This window comes from Megalobrama amblycephala, linkage group LG11 (assembly GCF_018812025.1).
Source record: "Megalobrama amblycephala isolate DHTTF-2021 linkage group LG11, ASM1881202v1, whole genome shotgun sequence".
Lineage (NCBI taxonomy): Eukaryota > Metazoa > Chordata > Actinopteri > Cypriniformes > Xenocyprididae > Megalobrama > Megalobrama amblycephala.
The window spans coordinates 33605606-33624042 of NC_063054.1; the positions used below are offsets into that span (position 1 = coordinate 33605606).

Below are 18437 nucleotides of genomic sequence, written 5' to 3' on the forward strand. Positions count from 1 at the left end.
ATGATAAAAATCTGGGCTCAGTAGTGTTCCCAGATGCCAATGTTTGCCCATCCCATCCCTTACAAAAACTTTACCATGATAACTATAGTTCAGGCCAAAATACTATAGTTATTGACCACAGTTATTTTATGTATTTCAAAATTCAAACAGAAGGATTTCAAGCGAAGCATCGAAACCTTTGCAAATCATTTATTTCGAATCAGTGATTCAAAGCGCGCATGAAACTGACCAAATCACGTGACTTAATAATAACAATAAACAATAAATGAGAATTCGAAATGTCAGTGGTTCTTAGTGACCCCATGAAACTGTGTCTATGTCTATATCTGAACTCGGATCAGTTTTTATACAATTGTAGACATTTTAATGACACATTTGTCATAATAAAAAGTAAGAGTTGATTAACAAAGCTCTCCATTAAACAAACTGAACAAGTCTTACAATTGAATTAAATAACATATTATACTGACTCTTCATATTTATATGAGATGAAGACAAGTTGGAGCTGAAGAAAAGACTTCCTGCAGTGAAGAATGAATGGTGAGCATTCGATATCTTTTTGCTGTCATGTTGCCTCAAACTGTATGAGCACTGTTTTAGGATGCTTTTTGCTTTATTTAGCTTCACAAAAAATGCTGCATACCTGTGGTGTAGCCATTTCAGCTTAAAAGATTTTGTGTGGATCTGTCATAACAGGAGCAAAGTATTGCTGTCTGTGGTCTTTAGTAGGGCTGCACGATTCATCGGAATGAAACCGAAATCACAATATGGATTAGTGCTATTATCAAATCACAATTGCTGCAGTTTAATTAAATGCAAACATGCGCTGCGTGTTTCAGAGTGAAGTGTGGCACTGTTTCCTTTTTCACGTGTTTTCGGTGTCTCAGAGCAGCTCAGTTTTCAGTAAATGCTACTCCACACAAACTCACCTCTGTGCTGTGAGTTTAGGTTGCTTATAATTTGCATTTGAACATAACATGTGCCAACCATCTTCCCAAATATGTAGCATGAAGCACTAATAAACTGCCTGTTGACAACAAAAAAGACACTTTAAGGGCTCTCTTCATTTTTCGTATATTTTTTTTTAGTACATTTTATAATCATAATAACAATAATTATTTTATAGTTCTATTGATATAAAATAAAAAAAAATGTTTGTCCAAATTGTACAGCTCTACAAACAAGCACAGCAAACCCTGACCTTTTTTATTCAAATGGAATTTTAAATTTTAAATTTTTTATCTTAAAAATCTCAATTTGACACATCGAATCACCTTAGAATTTAGTTTTTACTCCCATTGTTTTGATTGAAGGTACTTTTCAGTCTTTACTTTAGGACTAGACTAAGTGTTTAGCGTTCAGGGTCTTTGTGTGTTGTTGCGTCCCCTGTCATCATGCTGCTCATCACCATCCCTGATGCCCCTGCCACATAGAAAGACTGCCTTGAAGGCTTTTCTGAAGGTTTTCATCCTGTAGGTGTAGAGAAAAGGGTTAACAGCCGAGTTTGCGTGGGAGAGAATAATGGCCGTTTGTAGCAGCTGTGGGAAAACGGGACATGAGGGGCACAGCAGCAGGAAGCAGTTTATGATATGTAGTGGAATCCAGCAGACCGTGAAAAAGAAGAGGACCAGAAAGAGCGATGTGGCCATTTTCATCTCTTTCTTCATCTTCGCCGTTCCCTCTGTGTTGGTCGCGCCGCCCCGCTCTGCTGCAATCCTCCTCATCTGACGTTTGACCGTGACGAAGATCTGCTCGTAGATGAGGAACATCACCACCAGTGGGGTCAGGACGCAGGCGAAGAAGTTGAAGTAGACCATGTAGGTCATATCCACCACCAACACAAAGATACAGTAGCCCGTCTCAGGCAGAGGCTTGTGCCAGCCCATCAATGGCACCAGACCGATCAGGAAGGCCAGTGTCCAAGTGACACACAAGACCAGCACTGCGTTGCGAGGTGTCATTAGACGGTGGTAATGGAAGGGCATGAAAATGGCCACATAACGCTCCACAGCGACCGCCAGCAAGCTGAAGACGGAACTCTGGGTTAACATGATGAGCACAGATAACATTAGCAAACACAGATACAGATTGTGCCGTGGAATTCCCAGGTCCGCCATAACGGCACAAGGAATCGCCAGGGAACCCACGCATATATCCGCCACTGCTAGTGACACCAGGAAGTAATTAGTAACTGTTTGGAGCTTTCTGTTTAGTCCCACCGCAACACAAACCAGCAGGTTGCCCACTGTGGAGAGCAAGGCTATGACTAGCTCGGCTATCATGTAAGGCAGGCTTATGGATGTTAGGATGTTGGGTGCAGCTGTTGTTGTATTTGTAGTAGCAGTAGTAGAGGCAGTTTGTGTAAGTTTACCTTGCGTAAGTGTGGACAGACCATAGGTGAACTGCACAAATGTGTTATTGTCATAAGAGGTGGCATTCATAAAAGTCGTGTTGACGAAGAGCAGAGTCAGCAAGAAAGTGAAGTTTGTAATAGACTCATTCATTGTGACCTGTAGACATAAAAAGAAAAACAATGATTAAAAGTCAGCTATTAAGCTTTGTATTCAAATTATTTGTCTGATTGTCTTTACTATGCCTTTGACTGAGGAATTGACCTTCTGAATAAACCGTAAAAAGAAATCAAGAACTTATACTTGTATGTTACTAGATCTGATGTGTTATCCAGTGTTACATCTCTGAAAGTGTTTTAAGTCAAAGTAAAGCAGTGAGTCAATGAACAGTGTAGATGATAAACACAAACAAATCACAACTCATATGCTTTAACAGTTGTTCTTTCATTATTTAACACTTTTTATATACTTTTATGCATATTATATTTGTAAATAATTATATATATTTATATTTTTTAATATAACTAATGTTAAAATGTAGCTTATTCCTGTAATTGCAAAGCTGAATTTTTTTCAGCATCATTACATCATTAGTGTCACATGATCCTTCAGAAATCATTCTAATATGCTGATTTGCTGCTCAAGAAACATTTCTTATTATTATCATCAATGATTAAAACAGTTGTTCTGCTTATTATTTTTTATTGAAACTTAGATTTTACAGGATTATTTGAATAGAAAGTTTAAAAGAACATTTATTTGAAAACCGAAATCTTTTGTAACATTACAAATGTCTTTTCTGTCACTTTTGAACTATTTAATGTATCCTTGCTGAATAAAAATATTAATTCCTTTAAAAAATATATATATAAATATAAATAATATACACTAATGATGGGGGAGGAGAAAGAGTGAGCAAGAGGGAGATTTGACAGTAGAAAGAGAGATGGCTGAGAGACATTACAAAAGAAAAAAGGTCCATAGCAGTTTTGAGGTAGTGTCAATCATTAATCCAATCCACCATATTTTTAAAGGGTTAGTTCATCCAAAAATGAAAATTCTGTCATTTATTACTTACCCTCATGCCGTTTCACACCCTTAAGACCTTCGTTAATCTTCGGAACACAAATTAAGATATTTTAGTTGAAATCCGATGGCTCTGTGAGGCCTTCATAGGGAGCAATGACATTTCTACTAAAAACATATTTAAATCAGTTCATGTGAGTACAGTGGTTCAATATTAATATTATAAAGTGACGAGAATATTTTTGGTGCGCCAAAAAAACAAAATAACGACTTATTTAGTGATGGCTGATTTCAAAACACTGCTTCAGGAAGCATCGGAGCACAAATGAATCAGTGTGTTGAATCAGCAGTTCGGAGCGCCAAAGTCACGTGATTTCAGTCATTGGCAGTTTGACACGCTATCCGAATCATGATTCGGATTCATTGATTCATAAAGCTCAGATGCTTCATGAAGCAATGTTTTGAAATCGGCCATCACTAAATAAGTCGTTATTTTGTTTTTTTGGCGCACCAAAAATATTCTCGTCACTTTATAATATTAATATTGAACCACTGTACTCACATGAACCGATTTAAATATGTTTTTAGTACCTTTATGGATCTTGAGAGAGGAAATGTCATTGCTCCCTATGGAGGCCTCACTGAGCCATCAGATTTCAATTAAAATATCTTAATTTGTGTTCTGAAGATTAATGAAGGTCTTACGGGTGTGGAACGGCATGAGGGTAAGTAATAAATGACAGAATTTTCATTTTTGGGTGAACTAACCCTTTAAAGGTGCCCTAGATTCAAAAATTGAATTTACCTTGGCATAGTTAAATAACAAGAGTTCAGTACATGGAAAAGACATACAGTGAGTCTCAAACCCCATTGTTTCCTCCTTCTTATATAAATCTCATTTGTTTAATCTCAACATAACACCGACTGTTACGTAACAGTCGGGGTGTACGCCCCAATATTTGCATAATGCCAGCCCATGTTCCCGACATTATGAAAGGGATTACACAAGGGCAGCCAGTTAACGTCTGGATCTGCACAGGTGAATCATCAGACTAGGTAAGCAAGAACAACAGGGAAAAATGGCAGATGAAGCAATAATAACTGACATAATCCATGATAGCATGATATTTTTACTGATATTTGTAAATTGTCTTTCTAAATATTTCATTAGCATGTTGCTAATGTACCGTTAAATGAGGTTAAAGTTACCATCGTTTCTTACTGTATTCACGGAGACAAGAGCCGTCGCTATTTTCATTTTTTAAACACTTGCAGTCTGTATAATGCATAAACACAACTTCATTCTTTATAAATCTCTCCAACAGTGTAGCATTAGCCGTTAGCCATGGAGGACAGCCTCAAATTCACTCAGAATAAAACTTTAACATCCAAATAAATACTTTACTCACATAATTCGAAGCATGCATACAGCATGCATGACGAACATCTTGTAAAGATCCATTTGAGGGTTATATTAGCTGTGTGAACTTTGTAAATGCGCTGTAATATAGTCGACAGCTCATGTGGCAGGGAGCACGCGATTTAAGGGGGCGGCGCCGAGTGTAAATCAGTGCGTTGTTAATGGTGCCCCAAAATAGGCAGTTAAAAAAATGAATTAAAAAAAATCTATGGGGTATTTTGAGCTGAAACTTCACAGACACATTCAGGAGACACCTTAGACTTATATTACATCTTGTGAAAAAGCATTCTTGGGCACCTTTAATGTAAGAGCAGGCATCCGGTTACAGTTTTTTGACCTGTACAAAAACAATCCGTTATGCTGCTTGATATTGCAAACTGGTGTTTGCTATATTATTTTAATACTTATTATCGTATATATATAAAAACACTGGTTTGTAGTGCAAATAGTAATTCTTCTAATTATTTATGGAAGTCTCATACATTCACAGAAAATAGCTTATGTTCGTGTTGCAAAATAAGGTGGATAAGCAATAATGACGCATAACTAATAAACTTCAAAGACCACATAAAAGTATATGTTGTCTTTGTCCTCTCAGGAGCTGTACTCTCAGTCCTATGATGAGGTGGGGGTGATGTTTGCCTCCATCGCTGGCTTTAATGACTACTATGAGCAGAAGGAGATCAAACATGAGGGAGTTGAGTGTCTCAGACTGCTCAATGAGATCATTGCAGACTTTGATGAGGTAGGACTTTGATGAAACTTTTTTGCTGATGTTTTATCTCTCATCTATCTTACACAAGCCCTCATTGTTTTTGGTTCTCTCTGGAAAAGGTGTTAGAGAAGTCTTTTTTTTGTGTGTGAGAAAATCAACCGGCTACATGGCAGCATCTGGTTTATCATCAGGTAAACCAAGCTAACAAAATGGTAATGGCTCGTGGAATAGACCTCAGTCAAAGTAGATGCTATATCTAATCTGATGCAAATGAGACTGTAAGGTATAGAAGTAAATATTTTGTAGTATTGTTGTGTACCTGTGTGTCAATCACAGTGCATTTCCATAAAAAATATGGGTTGTATTAACATATTGATCAGACTGTACTTCTGTCTCTCACAGCCTTGTTTTTGGTTCATATCACATTTAAGAAATAATTCAGCTAAATTAATTAGAATTGAATGGCTTCGGAAGACTTTTTGAATCTTGACAGACCCTGTATGCTTTCCTTGTACAAAAAAAAAAAAATGGTAACACTTTACAATAAGGTTCGTTAACATTAGTTTACGTGAACTAATGATGAACTGCACTTCGACAGCATTTATTAATCTTTGTTAATGTTAATTTCAGCATTTACTAATACATTATTAAATCTTGTTAACATTGTGAACTAACATGAACAAACAATGAACAGCTGTATTTTCATTAACTAACGTTAACAAAGATTAGTAAATACAGTAACAAATGTATTGCTCATGGTTAGTTCATGTTAGTTAATACATTAACTAATGTTTTACTAATGAACCTTATTGTAAAGTGTTACCAAAAAATAAAATAACATTTCTGTCCCTTTAAATATGCCGTCTACTCTGACTATGAAGTCTATATACAGTTACCTATAATTTATGACAATAACAATGAGTATATAATAAGAGTAACGTCAATATACCCCCTAGGAATTGCCCATGGCCCTGTTGTTGCTGGGGTCATCGGTGCCACCAAACCCCAGTATGATATCTGGGGCATGACAGTGAATTTGGCAAGCCGGATGGACAGTACTGGAGTCAGTGGAAGGATTCAGGTCCCTGAGGCCACACGTAATATTCTAGCAGACTGGGGCTTCGTGCTAGAGCTACGTGTTGAGATATACATCAAGGGTGTCAGTGAGAGAAAGGGACGTGTCCGAACGTACTTCATCAGCACCAAAAGGCGTCAGATGGCAAGCAACGGTATTGCAGACAGAGGAAAGAATGGACGCAGTGGGAGGACCACCCTGGCCGCTGTGGTCTTTGGCCTTGTACAGGCCATTCACAGAGAGAAACAGAGAGGTACCAATGGAGGTTTCACTCTGCCAAACAGCAACTTTAGCCACCTAAAATTATGATGTGAAACATCAAACTTGGATTCACTGTAACTTGAGTTGAGACACTGCCTTCATCTTCAAAAGAATACCTCAAATATCATATAAAATCCTCATATGGACTTGTCTATAGAACACAAGTAGAATAATTGAATTAAAATTATATTTTCATACATTACACTTGGGACTTCTTATAATGAAACAATCTGATGAGACTTTGCAGTTGTATATTTTACTTTGCTACAGCCAATGTAAACGTTCTGATAATCATGTGAAAAAGGCGGTTTACAGAATTGTTCCTTATTCCTGCCATGACAGCATAAAATACCTCATATGTACAAATTGTGCAAAACTGTCTCTTCTTTATAAGTTTCATGATCACTACAATTATTTTGTACCCCACAAGATTAATAAAGAAGATAATAAAATGTAAAATATTATCAGAGGTTTGTTTCTGATTTTCACTTAGATGTAAATGCCATTTAAAATGTAAATGTACATGTGTCTTTAGCCTATATATTGCCTTGGAACTGAACTGTAGTTAGTAATGTGTGCTAAAGGGGATATTTACACGTACACCTTTATTTACCAGGAAATATTTTCATATAATTAATGTTTAATCAGAGGATCTTATTTAAAATAGAAAATGTCACACTTAACACCCACATGTTCACCACAAACAGATGTTGTATGTTAGTCTTTGTGTAGAATTTGTCCACAAAAAAATCTACCATAACACCATGATATTGTACACATTAAATTACATGAATATGGACTATATTTATATGTATGAATGAAATAAAATAAAAAAATTAATGTAGGCTATTTACCTTTTTTCTGTTCTCGTCTTCACGATAAAAATCCAGGCTCAGTAGAGTTCCAGAATATCAAAGTTTGCCCATCCCATCCCTTACAAAAACTTTACCATGATAACTATAGTTCAGGCAAAAATACTATAGTTATTGACCACGATTATTTTCTGTAATTTAAAATTCAAACAGAAAGATTTCTAGTGAAGCATCGAAACCTTTGCGAATCACGTTTTTCAAACCAGTGATTCAGAGCGCGCATGAAACTGCCCAAGTCACATGACTGCAATAAACGATCTTCGAAATGTAAATTGTTAATGGTTCTCTGTGACCCAATGAAACAGTGTCTATATATATATATTTTTTTTTTTATCTGAGTTTTTATACATTTGTAGACATTTTAATTACACATTTGTCATAATAAAAAGAAAGAGTTATAGTTCCTCTCCATTAAACAAACAAAACAAGCCTTAATTTAATTAAATAACACATATTATGCTGACTCTTCATATTTGATAGTATTATATGATTTGCTAACTGCATTTCATAGATTACATTTTAATAAAACATTTGAATTTGATTTGTAAAATGTGTTTTTATGCACGTTTGAACTGTGTTTTCGGTGCATTTACACCGCTCTGACCAGCAGGCGTCACCAGCGTTTCGTTTCTCCCATCTATACATCTAGGAATGAAGAGGTTATCAAGTTAGAAGGAGTGAAAGTTATCAATGAACATCCAAGATGTTCATGTCTTTCTTTCTTCAGTCAAAAATAAATGAAGGTTTTTGATGAAAACATTCCAGGATTTTTCTCCATATAGTGGACTTCAATGGAGCCCAAACGGTTAAAGTTAAAAATTACAGTTTCATTGCAGCTTCAAAGTGTTCTACGCGATACCAGACAAGAAATAAGGGTCTTATCTAGAGAAACCATAGCTCATTTTCTAAAAAAAATTAAAAAATGATATACCTTTTAACCATAAATGCTCATCTTGAACTAGCTCTCTTCTTCTTCTCTATTAGAATTCCGGCAGTGTATTACTGCCCTCCTCAGATCAAAGTTTGTACTAAATTGTTATATACTTGCACTAGCATATTGTATATGACAATTTAGTTTGACCAAACTTTGACCTGAGGAGGGCAGTAATACACTTAGCAGTGTCTACACTGTTGCACGAACCAAACACTATTTCTGATTCTCCTTTGTTTTATATTTAAAGAATTTAGTTTGATGGGTTTGATTTCCATTTTTTCTCGTGTGCTTATCACTTATATTACTCACTATCACAGAGCTTTAGTTCATCCAGTTTCCGAACTCTCTGAATTAATGTAATTTACAAATATATAAAAATGTCATTCATTATATCATACTCGTTCTGTTGCCGGACAAAAAAATAAACATTTATATAGGCTATATATATATATATATATATATATATATATATATATATATATCAGAGGTTGCGTTAGACTTTAACATTGTCCGTCATTTTGACGGACAGGGTCGTAAAAATTCCGTCATAATCTATTACTACCCGTCATTTTAATTTTCATATTTTAATTATAATAACACATTTAATTGCTTTTATTTTTGTTCACAAATAAAAGCAATTAAATGTGTTATTATAACATTTGAACAAAAATAAAAGCAATTAAATGTGTTATTATAATTAAAATATGAAAATTAAAATGACGGGTAATTCACACGTGAAATTTCTCTGTACTGTACTATAGGCTACGATGTTAGCTATTAAAGAAAACGTAGTTTTATATTTATGTTTAAATAGTCCTGTTATATTTTAAATTCATCTATTTGATTATGAAAAGTTAACAGCATGAGTTAGATGCATCATAAGATGCGCAATATATAGGGAGACATGGAGAGGGTCAGACATGATTTTAAACACTTCATTAAGTTTTATTTTGTAGAAAGCATTTCTTTAAAGTGAATTTCGTTTTGTAAAAATTGTATCTTAATTTTAATAAATGTTTCATTAACCAATTGCCTGGATGTAATAAATAAGAAGCAAATATACCAGACAATATAATCATGACATGGAGGCGCGGGCGCGATCACTGGCGCGTGAACTGGAACGCGTCAGCTAAATGAACCGAAACTCAGCGGCTGCTTGCCTCACAGACATGAGAAATATATCTACAGAAAGCTTTAAATACCTACTTTAACGAAAACTAATTAATTCAAAACGAAAAGAAATAGGCTACTCTGATTATGTAGACTAAACCGAATGAAGTGCATTCTCTCTCTAGCGCATCCATGAGGAGATGATGAGAGTCAATATCAACTTCATCTTTGCAGCCGACACTGATTCAGAAAACATTACTTCATTAATAAACAATTAAAATGTCTCCTTGCTGTTTTGCGCATGCATGAGACCAATATCGATTCGTAAATCACAATCGATCTCTTGGTAGGCTATATGCTGTTTTCAGTTGATGATTAAACAGTGCATTGTGCGCCTCCCATCCAATAAATCGCAATAGGTTTAACGCTTTGTGTTGCTTTTGATATGGAACAAAAGTCTCAGATTTCAAATTCTGTCCATTTCATTAAGAAATTCAAGCAATAAATACCGTTTTGGCGCTCTTTAATGTGGCGTGATAGAGAGTTGTAGCTTCTGGGTACTCGCCTGTGCGTTATCAGTATCAAACGCATAGCAAAAGATTCCTGCCAGTTTTATTTTTGTTCTGGATCCAGTGCTCTGCTGCTACATTGGAGCGCACTCGCCACCAACTGGACAGGGGTGGGAATTACAGTTACAATTTACAGTAGATCACCCTGAGTGTAATCTGTCACCGTGACGGACGGCCTTCAGATTTTTCCGTCATTGATAAAAAAATTCCGTCAATGACGGAAAATTTTCGGTTAACGCGACCTCTGATATATATATATATATATATATATATATATATATATATATATATATATATATATATATTTATATATAGGAAACGTCAGCTTTATTTGACATTCGGCTATATTATATTATATTATATTATATTATATTATATTATATTATATTAAAATACAGTATGTGAGCACGGATTAGGAGAGAAAACACATTAGGCAGGCAGAATGCAACCGACGTCATGACATCACGAATATTTTCATTTACGCATGATGTCATCTAGCGACATTTAGCGACTTTTTGGGCAGGCTTTAGCTACTTTCCTTTGAAAATAGTTGGAAACAGTGGTGCTATTAATCTTTGCATTGCAGTTGTTGGCCTGTCTGACCAGAAATAAACCCGAAAACGTCACCTTTTCACAGTTATATCTGCAGAAATGGCTGATTCACAGGACGACAAGCTCTACAAAGCCGAATATGCGAAAAGTGGACGCGCCTCTTGCAAGTTATGCAAAGAAAACATTGCTAAGGACTCGCTGAGAATGGCCATTATTGTGCAGGTAATGAATTATGTGCAGCTTTGACCCAAAACTGCTATTAAACATCAGTATTTTGGTGTAAATCCGTTTAGTTTTGCAGGTATGCTCTTGAATGCATAGTGTTGTTATTGTAATTGCATTACATGTTTGTATGAATATTTAAGGAGTTTAAATGGTTCTCATTGAAACAGTGATTTCAAATGTAATGATTTGATAATGTAATGAAGCCCAAAAGAAACAATGAGTTTAAAATGACTGAATTTCACATCCCTCATAGCTGGATTCATGACTTAATAAACACAATGTTTACATTTGAGAATGATAGACTACTGTAACACAAGCAAAAGTGCTGTACAATACACAAAATATTTTTAGACATTATCTTTTTTACTTTAAATTCTCAACCAAAAATGACCAGACTGCTGTGACGTTATGTTTCTATGTGCTTTCAGTTTCATTTTGCAGGGAACTTTTACAATGGATATTTCTTAATCATCCAGCACCTGTCTGTCTCCCACAGTCTCCCATGTTTGATGGCAAAGTGCCTCACTGGCACCATTTTTCCTGCTTTTGGTTCCGGGCTGCAGTAAAGTCACCCTCTGACATATCCGGATTCACTGACCTGCGCTGGGATGACCAGGAGAAAGTGAAGAAAGCCATTAAGAGCGGTTCACAGAATAAGAAGCTCTACAAAGCCGAATATGCGAAAAGTAGACGCACATCTTGCATGTTATGCCAAGAAAACATTGCTAAGGACTTGCTGAGAATGGCCATTATGGTGCAGGTAATGAATTATGTGCAGCTTTGACCCAAAACTGCTATTAAACAACAGTATTTTGGTGTAAATCCGTTTAGTTTTGCAGGTATGCTCTTGAATGCATAGTGTTGTTAATGTAATTGCATTACACGTTTGTATGAATATTTCGCAGGCCCAAGAGGAGTTTAAATGGTTCTCATTGAAACAGTGATTTCAAATGTAATGATTTGATAATATAATGAAGCCCAAAAGAAACAATGAGTTTAAAATGACTGAATTTCACATCCCTCATAGCTGGATTCATGACTTAATAAACACAATGTTTACATTTGAGAATGATAGACTACTGTAACACAAGCAAAAGAGCTGTACAATACACAAAATATGTTTAGACATGATCTGTTTTACTTTAAATTCTCAACCAAAAAATGACCAGACTGCTGTGACGTTATGCTTGTATGTGCTTTCAGTTTCATTTTGCAGGAAACTAGTGTTTTACTCTGGATGTTTCTTAATCATCCGGCACCTGTCTGTCTCCCACAGTCTCCCATGTTTGATGGCAAAGTTCCTCACTGGCACCATTTTTCCTGCTTTTGGCTCCGGGCTGCAGTAAAGTCACCCTCTGACATATCCGGACTTACTGACCTGTGCTGGGATGACCAGGAGAAAGTGAAGAAAGCCATTGAGAGCGGAGGTGCTACTGGAGGTGATTTGTTAAAATAATGTTCCTTTTGAACTAAGCACTGATTTTGTTTTGTTTTTTTGATTTGCCATATGGGCTGCAAAGCAGTTAGGCTTAAGTCACTAAGTCTTAAATTAACTTTAGCAACTTTAGCCACTTAAAATTATGATGTGAAACATCAAACTTGGATTCACTGTAACTTGAGTTGAGACACTGCCTTCATCTTCAAAAGGATACCTCAAATATCATATAAAATCCTCATATGGACTTGCAGAATTGTTCCTTATTCCTGCCATGACAGCATAAAATACTTCATATGTACAAATTGTGCACAAACTGTCTATTCGTTGTAAGTTTCATGATCACTACAATTATTTTGTACCGCACAAGAATAATAAAGAAGACAAGAAAATGTAAAATATTTGTTTTTTAAAGTTAAAATATAGTTTTATAAGTTAATCATCTATATTTTATTCTTTACTTTTTCTGCATTTACATCAGAGGTTTGTTTCTGATTTTCACTTAGATGTAAATACCATTTAAAATGTAATTTTGTGTAACAGCCATTTTATATTGCCTTGGATCTGAACTGTAGTTAGTAATGAAGAAATGGATTCTGGAATACACTGCCGCTTCAATATATATTAATCAAGTTATTAATCAACATTTATATTTCTGTTAAATTATCTGAATGACTTTTTCAATGTATGTTAAAGCATTTATTTTCCTTTTCAAACACTAGAAAATAAGTTTGAATATTGTCTGTACCTCTCACTGAGAGAAAAGTACATGTTATCAGTATGTTTTGGGAAAGAGCAGAGCTCAGATCAACTTCAGCCTTGACGAAGCTGTGAATCACGTGTATCTTTGTATGTGCGCTAAGTGTTCTGTGCAGGTCCTTTGTACTGGACAAATGGCACTCTGCTTAAGACCAGCAGACGCCATGTCATGAACCCATAAGGACATCCAGTACCTAAATCCAGAATCCCCTCGTCAGCATCGTGACGAATGGAGATATGCTTCTGACTATCTGTCCATCATGCGTGAAAGATTACTAAATTTGTCTATTTTCCTTAGCCAATCAGAATCAAATCACCTGAAGTAATGACGTAGTTAGTAGACTTTGTTAGAGTATAATTGTTATGGAAATGTGAATGTACGCAGAGCGGCCTACGAACTCCTTGTGAGACTTGAAGCTGGCTTCTGCTGATGAAACTGCAAACTATTCTTCATTAAATTTTTCTTCAATTTATTTATTTTTTTTAAAAACTTTGACTCTGGGTCTTTATTCAACATATCTGGTTTCAAGGGTCCTAAACTGTTTATTCCCAACAATGAAATCAATTTGTTTTCTGCAAACTCCACCTGATTCTTGTTCTAAAACTCCCCAAGTACCACTGTGTTGATTTTCATGTTCTTTTACTGTTGTTTTTTTTTTTCTTTAATAATTACATGCCAAAGTTATGACCAATACGATTTACCTTTCTATTCCACCGATCTATTTGCAGACCTTGTTTTGCGTTCATTCGCTTGGACCATAATGAGGTCTTGTAGCGGATTTGAATATCCAATTATTGTGAAAACACTAATTAATAGCGGTAACAAGATCGACAGTTTAAGACATTAAAATGTCGAGCACATAATACATAATACACTTTCTTTTAAAATCTACAGGAGACTTTATTGATTATTCTATCACAAACTAATCTAACACAAACACACACACAAACATTCATACACATTGCAGAAAGAAAGGAAATGAGAAAGAGTTTTAAGAGAGAATGAAATGATGAGCATGATTTCTAGCAAAGTATGCACTTCAAAAGACCTGACCTGAACGAACCATGAATCATTAATTTAATGCACCAGTTCAGCTTTAGAATCTGGAAGTACTTGCTTGTCGACTTTAAAGGGTTAGTTCACCCAAAAATGAAAATTCTGTCATTAATTACTCGCCCTCGTGCCGTTTTACACCCGTAAGACCTTCGTTAATCTTCAGAACACAAATTAAGATATTTTGGTTGAAATCCAATGACTCAGTGAGGCCTGCATAGCCAGCAATGACATTTCCTCTCTCAAGATCCATTAATGTACTAAAAACATAGTTAAATCAGTTCATGTGAGTACAGTGGTTCAATATTAATATTATAAAGCCACAAGAATATTTTTGGTGCACCAAAAAAAACTAAATAACTTCTATAGTGATGGCCGATTCCAAAACACTGCTTCAGGAAGATTCGGAGCATAATGAATCGGTGTATCGAATCATGATTCGGATCGCGTGTCAAACAGCTAAACTGCTGAAATCAGGTGACTTTGGCGCTCCGAACTGAAGGTGTGTTTTGAAATCGACCATCACTAAATAATTTGTTGTTTTGTTTTTTTGGGGGGCACCAAAAATATTCTCGTCGCTTTATAATATTAATATTGAACCACTGTACTCACATGAACTTATTTAAATATGTTTCTAGTACATTAATGGATCTTGAGAGAGGAAATGTCATTGCTGGCTATACAGGCTTCACTGAGCCATCGGATTTCAACAAAAATATATCAATTTGCGTTCCGAAGATTAATGAAGGTCTTACGGGTGTGTAACTGCATGAGGGTGAGTAATAAATTACATTATTTTCATTTTTGGGTGAACTAACCCTTTAAATGGGAATCTCCTCGCCGCCTTCCTTGGCTTGGAGAGAAGGGTTTTTCCGAGTGGATGATTTGTTGAAGGATCTTTCAGGTCCGGATTGTGGTTAGGTAAAAAACATTCACGTTTGAGTGTGCTGGCAAATGAAATGAAGTCTCTTGTACTGGCTGGAGTTTAAAGTTGATGCAGCAAAAGTCGTTGGTTAAACTTTGCGGCAAAACTTAACTTAGAACCTGCTTAGAACACGAGACTCTCAACGGAAAACAAAGTTAAAGTAAAAGAAAAGGAGTCTCTTTATCTTCGTGGGCTTAAATTGTGTTGTCTTTTCGACCGTTTGGTTTCTACAAATGGCTTAAAAGTTTGCCACCTTTCCTTCAGTCAGGAAGCATGGTACCATAAAAGTACCTAGCAGGGGGTTATTCTGTAATCGGACTGGAGCCGAAAATTAGATTCTCTTGGGTTTCTGGAATTATGTTTTGAAAGAATCATCTGAACGATTCATTTGTCTGGTTCGTCCTCATTCCTTACAATGTGCTCGATCCATCTCTTTTCACCCAATTCCATTCTGATCATCCAAATCGTCCAGATCCAAGAGGTTGAGGCAGGCCCTGTCGTTGCACCATCCGGATGTCAGGAGCCGCCCATGGAGGAGGGGGTACTGTCACGGAATCGCAACCATCTCAAACACCAGTATGCCTATCATCACCAGACCAACATGCTCCCAGTTGTTCACTCTCTCCGGCATTCTGATTAACTACACCTGCACTACCTCATCAACGCACCCCATATATACCGACACATCCGGCACTCCTTTGTCTGGTCTTGTTATTACTATGCGAACAGACTCCTTACCTGCTACTCACCTGTGTGCTTACCTGCCGCCAAGGATCCAGTCTTCTGTTGTCTGCTACCTACCCATCGTGTGTACCTACCAGTCCTCCTTCTGCATCTGCCAAAGAAACATTCATATTGCATTCCAAAACAATTTTATTTCATTTTTTTTTTATGATTTCTTTTTAAAACTATGTCTGTATAGCAAAGTAAATCGTATTTAAAGGGTTAGTTCAACCAAAAATGAAAATTCTGTCATTTATTACTCACCCTCATGCCGTTCCACACCCGTAAGACCTTCGTTAATCTTCAGAACACAAATTAAGATATTTTAGTTGAAATCCGATGGCTCAGTGAGGCCTCCATAGGGAGCAATAACACTTGCTCTCTCAAGATCCATAAAGGTACTAAAAACATATTTAAATCAGTTCATGTGAGTACACCGCTCTGACCAGCAGGCGTCACCAGCGTTTCATTTCTCCCATCTATACATCTAGGAGTGAAGAAGTTATCACGTTAGAAGGAGTGAAAGTTATCATTAAAGGATTAGTTCACTTTCAAATTAAAATTTCCTGATAATTTACACTCCCCCCCCCACCCCCCCCAGGTTTTTGATGAAAACATTCCAGGATTTTTTTTCTCCATATAGTGGACTTCAATGGAGTCCAAACGGTTGAAGTTCAAAATTACAGTTTCATTGCAAGCGTTCAAGCGTTCTACACGATCCCAGACGAGGAATAAGGGTCTTATCTAGAGAAACCATAGCTCATTTTCTAAAAAAAAAATTAAAATTATATACGTTTTAACCATAAATGCTCATCTTGAACTAGCTCTCTTCTTCTTCTCTATATTTAATTCGGCAGTGTAGACACTGCTAAGTGCATTACTGCCCTCCACAGGTTAAAGTTTTAACTAATTGTTATATACTTGCACTAATATATTGTATATGACAAATTAGTTCAAACTTTGACCTGTGGAGGGCAGTAATACACTTAGCAGTGCCTACACTTCTGGAATAGAGGGTATGCATTGACTTCACTTTCCCACCGAAAACGTGCTCCCTCAGCTGGACTGAGTGGCAAAAGAACCTGCTGCATGACTGGATTTAATAGAGGAAACTGCGAAAACGCAAGTAAAACAAACGATTACACTAAAGGTTGGAATTGAATGTGTTCCTTACAACTTGTCAAATAAACCTAATCCATGGATATTGACATGCAGCCAGGAGTCGTGTTTCCTGACATTACATGTGCCTGATTTCGACGGCGGGGAAATACATAAAGCAAATCTGCCTGTGAATATTTTATATAACTACAATATAGGTAGGTTTAAATCCGCGTAATCACTTATATCAATGTTATATCGTCATATTGTCCTAAAACATATATAGTTTTATAGTATAGTTTTTGTCAGTGTTGTTTATTGAAAAACACCAATTATGCAGAATATAAGATGGAAAATATTTAATTGATAATTTGTCAACACAATATATAACAATACAATATATACAGTATGATTTTACCTCAAAATCCAAAAACAATTTGACACAAAATGATAACTGCAAATCCATGTTTCTCTGCTGGAGTCCAGCTTCTGTGAATTGCAGTAATCCATTTGCTTCTTTTTTCTGTAGCTTTCGGCAGTTTTTAAATATATACCTCAGGTTTTGTGTCAAAGCTATTTGTACAGTCAATCACAAAGCTCTTTCCCGTTTTGAATGTGTTTTGTGTGTTTTTCGCGACATTCACGCTGAAAACCAATGCTGCCGCTCAGTCTTTTGCCACTTAGCAGGCGTGACCGCAGTCGTAACAGTCGACTGTGATGTCACGTGCATACCCTCTACTTGCACTAGCATATTGTATATGACAATTTAGTTCAAACTTTGACCTGAGGAGGGCAGTAATACACTGCCAGAATTCTAATAGAGAAGAAATAGAGAGCTGGTTCAAGATTAACATTTATGGTTAAAACGTATATAATTTTAAATTTTTTTTAGAAAATGAGCGATGGTTTCTCTAGATAAGACCCTTATTTCTCGTCTGGGATCGTGTTGAACGCTTTGAAGCTGCAATGAAACTAATTTTGACCTTCAACCGTTTGGAGGCCATTGAAGTCCACTATATGGAGAAAAATCTTGGAATGTTTTCATCAAAAGCCTTCATTTCTTTTCGACTGAAGAAAGAAAGACATGAACATCTTGGATGACATGGGGGTGAGTAAATTATCAGGAAAATTTCATTTGAAAGTGAACTAATCCTTTAACAACATACCACCACTGTTTCTTACCACTGTGGACGTACAAGTGTCGTGATGTTTAAAACATGTTATTAAAAATACACGGGCTGTGTCCGAAATCGCCTCCTATACCCTTAAATAGGGCACTATTTGAAGCAGTGTCCGATACCATTGTGGACATTTTCATTCCCTCCTTCAAGTG

At 36.1% G+C, this 18437-nt stretch overlaps 2 protein-coding genes across 4 annotated transcripts; one reads left to right on the top strand and one right to left on the bottom strand.

Annotated features, from left to right (window-relative positions):
• Positions 1-199: 199 nt before the first annotated feature.
• LOC125278422 (adenosine receptor A1-like) lies at positions 200-10576 on the bottom strand. 3 transcript variants are annotated; one of them, XM_048207586.1, is made up of 3 exons: positions 7703-7973; positions 1611-2510; positions 200-1470 (listed from the first exon to the last, which is right to left on the bottom strand). In XM_048207586.1, the coding sequence occupies exons 2-3, from the start codon at positions 2502-2504 to the stop codon at positions 1405-1407; spliced, it is 960 nt and encodes a 319-aa protein (XP_048063543.1). In that variant the 5' UTR covers positions 2505-2510; positions 7703-7973; the 3' UTR covers positions 200-1404. The 3 variants fall into 3 exon arrangements, with proteins under 3 accessions (XP_048063543.1, XP_048063542.1, XP_048063541.1); XM_048207585.1 differs by lacking the exon at positions 7703-7973 and adding an exon at positions 10274-10576 and having other exon boundaries at positions 206-2510; XM_048207584.1 differs by having other exon boundaries at positions 208-2510.
• Positions 10577-10733: 157 nt separating this feature from the next.
• On the top strand, positions 10734-13720 carry LOC125278425 (poly [ADP-ribose] polymerase 1-like). Its single transcript, XM_048207588.1, has 3 exons — positions 10734-11107; positions 11607-11870; positions 12387-13720. Exons 1-3 carry the CDS (start codon positions 10985-10987, stop codon positions 12564-12566), a joined length of 567 nt encoding a protein of 188 aa, XP_048063545.1. The 5' UTR covers positions 10734-10984; the 3' UTR covers positions 12567-13720.
• Positions 13721-18437: the final 4717 nt, after the last annotated feature.